General features: G+C 48.7%; 1 protein-coding gene across 1 annotated transcript; it reads left to right on the forward strand.

Annotated features, from left to right (window-relative positions):
- Positions 1–6,983: 6,983 nt before the first annotated feature.
- On the forward strand, positions 6,984–9,293 carry LOC308486414 (uncharacterized protein). The gene is made up of 2 exons (XM_081023247.1): positions 6,984–7,070; positions 7,318–9,293. Exon 2 carries the CDS (start codon positions 7,500–7,502, stop codon positions 8,331–8,333), a length of 834 nt encoding a protein of 277 aa, XP_080879373.1. The 5' UTR covers positions 6,984–7,070; positions 7,318–7,499; the 3' UTR covers positions 8,334–9,293.
- The last annotated feature ends 3,284 nt before the right edge of the window (positions 9,294–12,577 follow it).

Genomic DNA, 12,577 nt, shown 5'->3' on the forward strand with positions numbered 1-12,577 from the left:
GGGTTGCGGACGTGCCTCAGTCACGGGTTATGTCTGCAACCCGAGGTTCCACTGTACCAATTTTGTTTTAGGGCTTAATTTGCAGTAAATTTTATTCCTTTATTCATAATTGTTCTCACTGGTCTACTGTGAACTGCTCTTAAAATTTTTGCATCCATTTTGTCATATAAGGTTTTGCTTGTTCGGGCTTGGTGTCATATTTGAGTAATAGTTTATAAATTTTACCCAGAAGGTAGAACTCTGTTATGATGGACTCAGATTCTATCTTTTCACTGATTTTCACTGTATGTTTGCCATACAGTCTTCCTTGAATCTGGATATTAGTTGACAGTATGTAAGCAGTTTCATATTTTTTCTCCTCTTTAATACTTTGGCATGTATTTGATCTGTTCTTGAAGATGAACCATATCTTGGTACAATATATACCGTATTTTTCACTCTATAGGACGCACCGAACCATAGGAGGGGGAGAACAAGGGAAAAAAAATTCTCCCCCTCTCCGCTCAGCGCCCCTTCAGCGAAGCGGGATGAGAAACGGAGCCCCTTCCATTTCTCCTCCAGCTTCACTGAAGGGGCGCTGCGCAGAGAGGAAACATTGTGCAGTGCCTCTCCAGAGAAGCAAAGCCTGGAGAGCAAGAGGGATCGGTGTGCACCGACCCCTCTCGTTCTCCAGGCTTCAGGCGGCTATCCGCAAGCCTTCGGAGTGCAGCGGGAACTTGCGCTGCGCTCCAAAGGCTTCAGGCGGCTATCCCTGAAGCCTGGATAGCGAGAGGGGTCGGTGCGCACCGACCCCTCTCGCTCTCCAGGCTTCAGCGAAAGCAACGCGTAGCCTCTGGAGCGTGGAGGGAGCGCTCCCTCTGCGCTTCGGAGGCTTCGTGTTGCTATCGCTGAAGCCAAGGAGCCTGCATTCACTCCATAGGACGCACACACATTTCCCCTTAATTTTTGGAGGGTAAAAAGTTGTCCTATAGAGCGAAAAATACGGTAGTCATATATTCTCCTATCGGCTCTAATAATAATATTGCAGTGGTGACATTAACAGTGCAGGTAAGGGGATTTTTGTGATTTTTGTAGTGCAACTCATGATTTGTGAGTTGTGCCCGTGGCTATGATGTGTGATTTGATGGTGAGTTTGGGGAGCCCCAATGCGAAAAGAGTGAGGATCCTTGAGGATCCGTGCTTCAAAACTACCTTTTTGGGCCATGGCGCTGCCAGGAAGCCGTGGATCCATAATTTTTATGGTGCAGGCTCTGCTCCTGGCTATGACGTGTGATTTGACAGTGAGTTTGGGTTGGCCCAATTCAAAAAGCGTGAGGATCCATGAGGATCCGTGCTTCAAAACCACATTTTTGGGCCTTGGAGTGGCCAGGAAGCCGTGGATCCGAGTTTTTTGTGGTGTAAGCTGTGCCCCTGGACATGATGTGTGATTTGACAGTGAGTTTGGGTTGGCCCAATGCAAAAAGCGTGAGGATCCACGAGGATCCGTGCTTCGGAACCACGTTTTTGGGCCATGGAGTGGCCAGGAAGCCGTGGATCCAAGTTTTTTGTGGTGCAGGCTGTGCCCCTGGGAATGATGTGTGATTTGACGGTGAGTTTGGGGTAGCCCAATGCAAAAAGTGTGAGGATCCATGAGGATCCGTGCTTCAAAACCACATTTTTGGGCCATGGAGTGGCCAGGAAGCAGTGGATCCAAGTTTTTTGTGGTGCAGGCTGTGCCCCTGGGAATGATGTGTGATTTGACGGTGAGTTTGGGGTGGCCCAATGCAAAAAGTGTGAGGATCCATGAGGAGCCGTGCTTGAAAACCAAGTTTTTGGGCCATGGCATTGCCAGGAAGCCGTGGATCCGAGTTTTTTGTGGTGCAGGCTGTGCCCCTGGACATGATGTGTGATTTGACGGTGAGTTTGGGGTGGCCCAATGCAAAAAGCGTGAGGATCCATGAGGATCCGTGCTTCGGAACCACGTTTTTGGGCCTTGGAGTGGCCAGGAAGCCGTGGATCCGAGTTTTCTGTGGTGCAGGCGCTGCCCCTGGACATGGTGTGTGATTTGACGGTGAGTTTGGGTTGGCCCAATGCAAAAAGCATGAGGACCCATGAGGATCCGTGCTTCAAAACCACGTTTTTGGGCCACGGTATGGTCAGGAAGCCGTGGATCCGTGATTTTTGTGGTGCAGGCTGTGCCCCTGGACATGATGTGTGATTTGATGGTGAGTTTGGGTTGATCTAGTGCAAAAATCATAAGGATTCATGAGGATCCGTGCTTCGGAACCACGTTTTTGGGCCAGGGCGTGGTCAGGCAGGCGTGGATCTGAGTTTTTTGTGGTGTAGGCTGTGCCCCTGGCTATGATGTGTGATTTGACAGTGAGTTTGGGTTGGTCCAATGCAAAAAGTGTGAGGATCCATGAGGATCTGTTCTTGAAAACCACGTTTTTGGGCCATGGTATGGCCAGGAAGCCATGGATCCGTGATTTCTGTGGTGGATGTTGTGCCCCTGGACATGATGTGTAATTTGAAAGTGAGTTTGGGCTGATCTAGTGCAAAAATCATGAGGATTCATGAGGATCCGTGTTTTTTAACCATGTTTTTGCGCCATTGCGGCACCACGAAACAGTGGATGCGTGATTTTTTTGGTTCCTCCTACAGACTAAGATGTGGTCTACAGTAGCATGGTGTTTTTATTTTGTTTCAATATAAAAATCATATGAATTCATGAGGATCCGTGCCTCGGATCCATGTTTTTATGGTACTGCAGCGCGGCAAAGTGTTGGATCCACGTTTTTTATAGTCCAGTTTGTAGGCGTGCCTTCTAGGTGTGATTTGACACTGCATTTGTTGGAATTATTTTTTAAAAAGTGGAGGATCCATGAGGATCCGTGTAGATCCGCCTTTTATGCAGACCCCTACAATTGTATAGGCTGCTTCTCTGAGCCTCTTTGCTGTTGTGCATGGAAGGTGCCTGTGCAAATGGTCATTGTCCTGGCCTTAGTCAGAGGCTGTGGTGGGGACTTGGGGTTTTTGGGAGAGTCGTATAACTGTCCCCCCTCCTGGTCTGAAGAGCACCAATACCTAAAACACGGACGCACGGCTCGTGGCGTGGGGTGGGCGAGGGAAGGATTTCGCAATGTAAACATTGGGGGGGAACCCCACTTAGTAATTATTTTGCGGGATCAGCCCCTCCCCCGCTCTCCTGATCCACAGATGGAAGAGGGGAGGAGGGAAACCTTCCTCTCCCTCCCCCCTGTTCCTCCCCTCCCCTCCCGGCACATCCTTCCCTCACCCCGCCACCACAATCCCAAATCCCTTCCCCAATATGTTGCTCCTCCTCCTCGCCATCCGACCTCGGTTCCGGAAATAGAACTCTGTTCCCAACCTGCCTGCTTCTCCCGGAAATGGAGCTTCCTCTCCGGATTGCTGCTCTGCGCCGTAGCTCTAGGGGCGCGCGCTTTCGGAAAGGGGAGGAGGGGCAGCAGGCGACACCGCCCCCCCCCCCCGGTGGATGTTGCAGGAAAGGAAAGGAGAATCTGGAGCGAGGACAAAGAGGTAAAGGGGTCGTGGGGGGGGAGGACAGAAAAGGACCCAGGTAGGGACGCCGCGCCAGCTCCCCAAAGCGCCTTTCATGCGTCCCGTCGGCATGGCCTAGATCCCTGCATCCGTGCTGCTCCTTGGCAGCGGCGGACATGGGGCGCCCACCGAGGGGGTCTCCAGAGGGCTCCTTTGCCCCGTTTCCCCCACGCAGGGATCCCTGGGTCCCTGTGGGATCTGCACGGAGAAAGGCGGGTCATGAAAGGGTTAACGGGCTCGAGGGACGCCTGGATAGAGACCCCCGTGTGGCTTCCTTCTTGCAAGCTGCATCCTCTTCACGCCCCCATAAACCCCTGCCCTGCCCAGTCGCTGTGGTTCAAATCCGGAGAGGAAGAGGGGAGGGGAGAGGCCTTCTCAGAAGCGGCTCTTGGTTTCCGCAATCCCACCCGGGAATCAGCCAGAAACCTTTTCCTCTCTCTCAGGCTTCCATCTTTAATGTCTTTTCCACTGCCAGCTTCATTGAGGATGAGGATAATGTACATCTGTCATCAGAAACAGGGGTGCAGAGTCCATGGAATGGCTCTCAGGATTGATACAGAAGTTGCACCTCAAAAGCATTTCTGTTCCTCTTATTCTTTGTTGGCAGTGTCAGAGTGACTGACAAGCTGAGATTCTTCCCAGTCAAAGGACCCATTTTCTTGATAGACAGTGCCTTTGACTGGAGGCTCTACGTACAAGGTGTGCTTATACAGGCCAGTATTAGCACAGGTGAGGTATGGGACCTCCCCTAATTTACACACTGTATGTGAATGAGAAGTAGTGGGTGGGATTACAGTTTAGGGCAGCCCTGTGATTTTCTCCACCCATGACATTTCGTGAACTGATATTGCAGTACGAAATCGAAAATAACTACAAAAGAATAACAATATAATAAGAATGATTGTAGTATTTCTAGCTTGCCTAACTGGCTGGGTTTCACCAGCCACTCTGGGCAGCTTACAGTACCTATAAATGACAGTAAAACATCAGACATTAAAAACCTCCTGATACAGGGCTGCCTTCAGCTGTCACCTAAATGTCAGATAGTTGCCCATTTCCTTGCCCTCTGCCCGCTTCCCTGTAACTTCGCTTCTCAATGGGGGTGGGGGGGTGAACCAGCAGAAGACCCTCGAAGGAGGACCTCAGTGTACAGACTGAGCGATGGGGGTGGAGACGCTCCTTCAGGTCTATAGAGAGTGATGCTGTAGGGTTTTAGGTCAGTGATCTTGCTCCTCCATAATGATTTCCACAGCAAGTCCGACATACAATTAGCAGAGTAGGAAAGAAAGCTTAGAGACAGCAAAAAATTCCTTCAGCAAATAAATTTGTGACTGAAGGCATAACAGGAATCTATGCCTGAAAAATGCAACCACAGCAATTTAAAGGTCAGCACCAACAATGTGAATTGTGCTCGGAAATGTACTGGGAGTCAGTGAAAATCCTTTCAGACTGGTGTTATGTTGTCTCAGCGGCTGCTCCCATTCTGTTCTCTAGCTGCCACATTCTGGATTAGTTGCAGTTTACGAGTCACCTTCAAAGATGGCCCCATGTAGCGCATGGCAGTAGTCCAAGCAGGAGATTACCAGAATATGCACCACTCTGGGGAGACAGTCTCCAGGCATGGAGGGTCTCAGCCAGCTGGCAGACAATTGCCCTGGACACAGAATTGACCTGCGACTCCATGGACAGCTGTGAGTCCAAAATAACCCTCAGGTTGTTCACCTGGTTCTTTTGGGGCACAGTTACCTCCATCAGGTCTAGGTAGTCTCCCACACCTGCCTGCCCCCTTTCCCCCTGGGACAGTATTTCTGTCTTGTCAAGATTCAACCTCAATCTGTTAGCCACCATCCATCCTTCAACTGCCTCCAGACACTCATACAGTACCTTCACTGGTTCCAATTTAAAAGAGAGGTAGAGCTTGGTATCATCCACATACTGGGGAACACCCAACCCAAACCCCCGGATGATCTCTCCCAGCGTCTTCATATAGATATTAAAAAGCATGGGGGAGAGGATGGAGCCCTCAGGAACCCCACAAGTGAGAGCCCAGAGGTCTGAACACTCATCCCCCAACACCACTTACTGGACATGGCCCAGGAGGAAGGAGGGGAACCACTGCACACGGTCAAATGTGCAAATACCATGGTCAAAGGTCTCCAAAGCCCCTGAGAGATCCAGCAGAACCAGGAAAGAGCTTTTTTCGCCTTGGTCTCTAGCCCATCGGAGATCATCAAGCAGTCCAACCAGGGCAGTTTCCGTCCCATGATGAGGCCTGAATCCGAATTGGAAGGATAATGGTGGCAGAAGCTTTCCTGGTCCTGCCCCTCCAAAAGCTCCAGGCCCAAGACTTTCATTAGCTTTCAAGGGGCCATCAGAGATGCTGGAAGGAGGTGTGCAGGACACCATCCAACCGTCTTAGAGAGTCCATTCTGGATTTGTGTAGGTTTCCCCCCATAGCCTTCTCTTCTCCTGAAGATAACTCACAAGGCAGTGAAGGTTTAGGATCAGAGTTTTCCTTCTCGATGGGCTTCCTTCCCCGGTTGACAATCACATCTGCCCTTCACTTTCCTCTGCAGCATGGGCGGAATCTGCCTCCTTGACTGTGGGATTCACTGTTCTTCTCATCCTCTCCATCTACCAGGGCTTGACTTCACCTGCAGCAGAATTCCCCAACCCACCAAGCATTTGAGACCCATCAGGTATCCTCACCTGGTTTAGCCGGCCCGTTGAAGCCGTTGCTTGGATCGCTGCCTCTGTTGCATTCTGGCAGCTTCTGGAAGCCACAGGTGAGAGCTGAGTGCAGGGTGGGGACCAATGGTGGAAAAATTACCCCACAAGGTGGACTACATGTTGCCCACCAAAGGTACTACCGCTCCCCTAACACCCCAAGCCATCCTATAATTATGATATTTAAGACAGATCAGGAATAAATTTATTTCTCAAGAAACAACATAACTTCAGGCTGTTAATGAATCAATACTACATATTCAAGGATGAAGTTTCCATTAGTCACAGTTATCTATTTGCCTTTAGTATTCAGATTTGTAAGTGTCATTTTAGGATAGTCCTGATTCAGGAGACAGGAAAAGATCAGGCTGCACCTCATTATTATAAGGAGCAATGGGGGTGGGTTTCTCCGTCTGGGATTCCCATGCGTCAGCTGCTTTCCGTCTGCTTCTCCTTCTCTTTCCATGCAATGCAAGGCATCTAGACGGAGGTCCATCTCCAAGAACAGGAGCCTCCCTGAGCACCCATTCAGCTGACCCGAAGCACCAAGACTTGTCACTAGTTCTCTGGCTAACCCAGACCACAGTCCCTGGAAAAGGCATAGACCTAGGTCTCACATAATAGTCCATATGGACCTTCTGAGGCCAATGGGACTGTGCAGGTGATTTATGAAGAGACAGAGGTGGATGGAGGATTATGTTGCAGAGGATGGGAAATGTCCAAAGGAACGATGGACCAGAGAAAGAGAAGGCCTTTTCATGGACAGAGAGCAGCTGCCTTTCCTGGTGAGGAAACAATTGGTTTGAAAAGGCTGTATTCCAATATCATGCTGCTTTATCATGCTGCTGATTGAGGATTATGAAAGGTTGCTGATGCATTGCTATCATTTGATGACATTGCATTTTCATTTCCTAAAAATTTGGAACAAGGGTAGGATGCGGGGAAATGTAGGATATGTTGAAATATGAGGTGGTGCTAATGGCATCTGATGTGCTCTCTTTTCCTTTGTTCTCTTCCTTGAAACCCAAACAGGATTTTCTTTCCTCCCACTCTGAAGAAGGTGAAGGAGAAGACAGTCAAAACTTCAGGGGATCGGGCACCTTCAGTTTAATTAGGAAGAGAAATTAAAATGTGTCAAATGTGGAATATGCTTCACTGAATGAGCATACATAGCTCACATCAACGACCTCCAACAGGAAAAACCATTTAAATGTATGGAGTGCGGAAAGAGCTTTAGTAATAGTGGAAACCTTAAACTGCACAAATGGACTCACACGGGTGAAAAATCTTTTAAATGCATAGAGTGTGGAAAGAGCTTCAGTCAGAGTGAACACCTTAAATTACACCAGCGGACTCATACAGGTGAAAAACCATATGAATGCATGGAGTGTGGAAAGAGCTTTAATTTCAATGCATCCCTTAGAACACATCAACGGACTCACACAGGGGAGAAACCATTTAAATGTATGGAGTGCGGTAAGAGCTTTCATCATAATGGAAGCTTTAGAAATCATCAACGGACTCACACAGGGGAGAAACCATTTGAATGCCTGGAGTGTGGAAAGATCTTCAGTCAGAGTGGACACCTCAATATACATCAACGGACTCACACAGGGGAGAAACCATATAAATGTATGGAGTGTGAAAAGAGCTTCAGTAAGAATGTAAACCTTAAATTACACCAGCGGACTCATACAGGTGAAAAACCATATGAATGCATGGAGTGTGGAAAGAGCTTTAATTACAATGCATCCCTTAGAACACATCAACGGACTCACACAGGGGAGAAACCATTTAAATGTATGGAGTGTGGAAAGAGCTTCAGTCAGAGTGGACACCTCAGTATTCATCTACGGACTCACACAGGGGAGAAACCATTTAAATGTATGGAGTGTGGAAAGAGCTTTCTTCGTAATGGAAGCCTTAGAAGACATCAACGGACTCACACAGGGGAGCAACCATTTGAATGCCTGGAGTGTGGGAAGAGCTTCAGTCAAAGTGGAAATCTTAGAAAACATCAGCAGACACACATGGGAGAAACCATTTAAATCTATGGCGTGTGGAAGGAGCTTCAGTCAGAGTGGAACCCTTAAATTTACGCCAACAAACGCACCCAAGAGACAAACCATACAAATTTCAGGAAAGGAAATAAAGGTTCAGTCCTAGGGGAGGTCCTACATTTTCCTGCTTGGCAGGGGGTTGGACTCGATGACCCTTGTGGTCTATACCAGCTCTGTGAGTCTATGATTCTATGATCAACAGACTCATGGACAGGAAGAACTTTAAGAGTTGAAACCCGACAAACCATCAACAAACTCAAAGCGGAGAAGCAGTTTAAATGGAAGGATTACAGAAAGTGCTTTAGTTATAATGGAGTGTTTAAGAAACATCAAGGGAGTCTCAGATGGGAGAACCCATTTAGATGTATGGAGTGCGGGACATGTTCCTCTCAGAGTCCCCTCTTCTTCACAGCAATGAACTCAGAGGAGATCTGGCTTCCGGCTTCAGGGCCCAGCTGAGTGTTGCCATTATCTCGAACTGGGTAACTCCTGTCTAATCTGCTCTGTGTCTGTGTCTCTCCCTGCTTCTGAGACCACTGGAAACGAGGGGGGCTGTTTCTCCCCCTCCATCTCTTCTTCTGAGGAAAGCTGATCTCCTTGAGAATGGATTCCCCAATATTCGGCTTCAGACCATTCCCTGACAAAACACATTGCCCTGTGTCGTTCCAGCCTCTTGCCTCCCTTGCTCCCTTCTGCTGGTACGTGTACCTGTGTGCTGTATTTCTTTAAATGAAGGTAATGTCTCACAATAGTGAGAATAATTTTAGATATAAAGTACCTTTTGACAGGGATGCGGGTGGCGCTGTGGGTTAAACCATAGGCCCGTGGTTTGAATCCCCGTGACAGGGTGATCTCCGATTACTCGGTCCTTGCTCCTGCTAACCTAGCAGTTCGAAAGCATGTCAAAGTGCAAGTAGATAAATAGGTACCACTCCAGCGGGAAGGTAAACGGTGTTTCCGTGTGCTGTTCTGGTTCGCCAGAAGGGGCTTAGTCATGCTGGCCACATGACCCGGAAATTGTACACCGGCTCCCTCGGCCAGCAAAGCGAGATGAGCGCCGCAACCCCAGAGTTGGTCACGACTGGACCTAATGGTCAGGGGTCCCTTTACCTTTACCTTACCTTTTGATAGAGAAGGGGAGAGGGTGAATATGGATTGCTGGTGGTGGGTGAGGATTAGGGCTGGGCGATATATTGATATCTTATCCAATGCTGGTTTCTAGACCATATCCCGATAACCTTTGAAAAACAATTGATATGTCAATACACTGCGAATCACAGTGTGTATTTTGGGATGTGCCTGGAAGCAGCTGGCAGAAAGCTTTGCTTCGTGAAGTCCCTGCAGATGCTACGCTGCTGACTTCTCTCCCAGACGACAGGAATCGAAACACACACATCCATTGCCCTGTGTCCTTCCAGCCTCTTTCCTCCCTTGCTCCCTTCTGCCGGTGTGTGTGCCTGACTTAGATATCCTGTGTGCTGTATTTTTTTACTGCTGAAACTGGATTTGCTCTCAGGTGCTAAGTTTTGTGCCTCACTGGGGACCCAGTGAGAACTGTATGCTTTGAAAGCTCAGTAAACTATTACTGAAGAAGTCCTGCTGCCTCTGTGTGTGTTTTTGTCCTCAGCGTGGGAATTGCTCTGCATGTGGTCCCTACCCTGCTGCTACTTAGCTCATGCCCTGGAGTTGCTGTACTCAAGCATGCAAGACGGGTGCATCTGTGTGTGACTGGTTTTTGCACCAAACTCTCTCACCCCCACCACCGCATGATCTCCAAACACTGCTTCTTCACCAGAACTTCATCCCTGCCCTCTTTCTGAAGAAAACTTAAAATACTGTAATTTATTGGGAGATAGTCCCCCAAGCCTTATTGCAAGAGGGAGAATGAGGAGCTGCAGGTACCCAACAGAACATTAAAAATACAGAGATTGAGGTCAACAGACAGTGAAGCAAAGTCTACTCCAAGGGAAGCCCTTCAGCTTCCAGCCTGTCTGCTCCCAGAAGCGCTGAAGGAGACTTGCCATTTGGGGATGGCAGAGGTGAATGGAAGTGGGCAAGGAAGCCCCACTATCACTCCTGCCAGAGGAATAGCGTCACTCACCCCTATACGCAAAGCTGATTGACAGGAAGGAACTCCTCCCCACCCTTGTCACATGCAGCTGGGCTCACTTGCCAGAGCCACCTCGAAAGCCTGACTAGAATTCCCATTGATGTACTGTCTATGGAAAAGGAGGCGGATTCTCTGTTATGTTTCTGTGATTGTTATTAAGAAAATGTATACATTATAGTCCCAAAAGTGTAAAGCCTTGCCTCTAACGTGGTCATGTTGATACCACAAACGTACTGTGTAATGCTTTGAATGTGCTACTGAAACAGACTTTGTAAAACTTTGTACAAAATAACTGCAACAAAGTGAAACTGTTGCAGTGTGCAGTATAGACAACTCCACACTGCCTTCTACTGGGTCTACAATAAAAAAAAACACCCATTTATGACTAAGACACTTTTATTGAATAAACCATTCTTCAAACAAAGTAACAGCCATTCACAAATAAAGACTGACTTCTCCCAGTAAGAGTTCCAATCTGACACAAAGATGGGAGCATCTTGTGGGAATGTTCAGGGTGGCAGGAGAGGATATATTGTTTGTTAATATCCTTCCAAACTTGTGGCAGCAATTTCCTTTATGAAGCAGAGCGCATTCCCCTTTTTACATGCACAGCAGATAGCTGGTTGCAGGCTCGTGTGAGCTTCTCACTATTATACAATTCAATCTGTCTCAGATTGACTTGTATTGCTTCTGATGGATCACATTCCACACATCTTAGCACAACAGTGGGAACTGTGAACGCCCATACATGCGCTGCTTGTTGCTTCCAATGCTGTTTCCTCTGTCCATTCCTGCAGCATCACAAAAGGGACAGCCATTAACAGAATGGGTGCAGCCCAGACCCCAGCACCAGGTACTTTGCAAACACATGAATAATGTCACTATCACCATCCACTTCACAAACGATCCTCACCTGTAACCTCACCCTGCGGCACCTCCTTCCTGACGTCCTCCATGACAGATCTACAAGGGTGGGAAACGGTGGGGTGGAAATTTATAAAAGTATGGTCTTTCTTTTGTTCAGAGTTCCCACCTTCCTCCTGCGTGAGTGGCTTCAGACCCTGCTGCAGAAGGTCTATTAATAAAAGATCAGGGGGGATGTGGGTGGCACTGTGGTCTAAACCACAGTGCCTCATGGTCTTGCTGATCGGAAGGTTGGCAGTTTGAATTCCCGCGACGGGGTGAGCTCCCATTGCTCTGCTCCGGCTCCTGCCAACCTAGCAGTCTGAAAGCACACCAGTGCAAGTAGATAAATAGGTGGCGGGAAGGTAAACGGTGTTTCTGTGCGCTCTGGTTTCTGTCATGCACCAGAAGCGGTTTAGTCTTGCAGGCCACATGACCAGGAAGCTGTCTGTGGACAATCGCCAGTTCCCTCAGCCTGAAAGCGAGATGAGAACTGCAACCCCATAGTCATCTTTGACTGGAGTTAACCGTCCAGGGATCCTTTACCTTTCTTACCTTAATAAAAGGTCAGGCATAGCAGCCGCTTTGAGCCAGCATTACCTTGGTTGGTCTCTGTTAGTTTCTCTGACTGTTGGGAGACCGACTGTTTCCTAGACAGGCTCCTTGTGCATCCCGTAAGGAGAAGGAGCTATTTTACGATCTTTCCCACCATCATCCCTGACCACTGGTCTTGCTAGCTAGGGGTGATGGCAGCTGTAGTCCAAAAACAGCTGGAGACCCAAATTTGGGAAACCCTGTTCACCTTGAAGGAGAAAGGAGGGCTCACCTGCATCTGGAGGAATGCCAGGTAAGCCCTGCAGGATCAGGCCAAAGGGGCCCCTGTGCAAGGGCCACAGCTTCCCCACAAGTGAAGAAGCTGTAGGAAAGCAGGAGAGGCAGGAGGAGAGGGTGGGGAGGAATAACTGAGAATGAACTTCTGGAGCCTGGGAAGCCCCCTCCCCGCCTGCTCCCTGAAGGTTTCCCAAGCCCCTCCCCTTTTCACTTCAAGGACTGGGGGACCTCAGCATCCCAGGGTTGCTTTGCTCCAGTGGGGGGAGGGAGAGCTATTTTGTTTGCTGAGGGCAGGAATCACAATCCTGTCACATTGCGGGTGTCAGGCTTTTAGGGGTGAGGCTCAGGTGGGAAAGAGTTGAGAAGGAAAAAATCCTGGGGTGCGGAT

The sequence above is a fragment of the Podarcis pityusensis genome, assembly GCF_964106645.2.
Source record: "Podarcis pityusensis genome assembly, chromosome: 10".
Classification (NCBI taxonomy): domain Eukaryota; kingdom Metazoa; phylum Chordata; class Lepidosauria; order Squamata; family Lacertidae; genus Podarcis; species Podarcis pityusensis.

Bases quoted from the DNA above. Each gene is read 5' to 3' on its own strand.
- LOC308486414 (XM_081023247.1), top strand. From the start codon at position 7,500: ATGGAGTGCGGAAAGAGCTTTAGTAATAGTGGAAACCTTAAACTGCAC.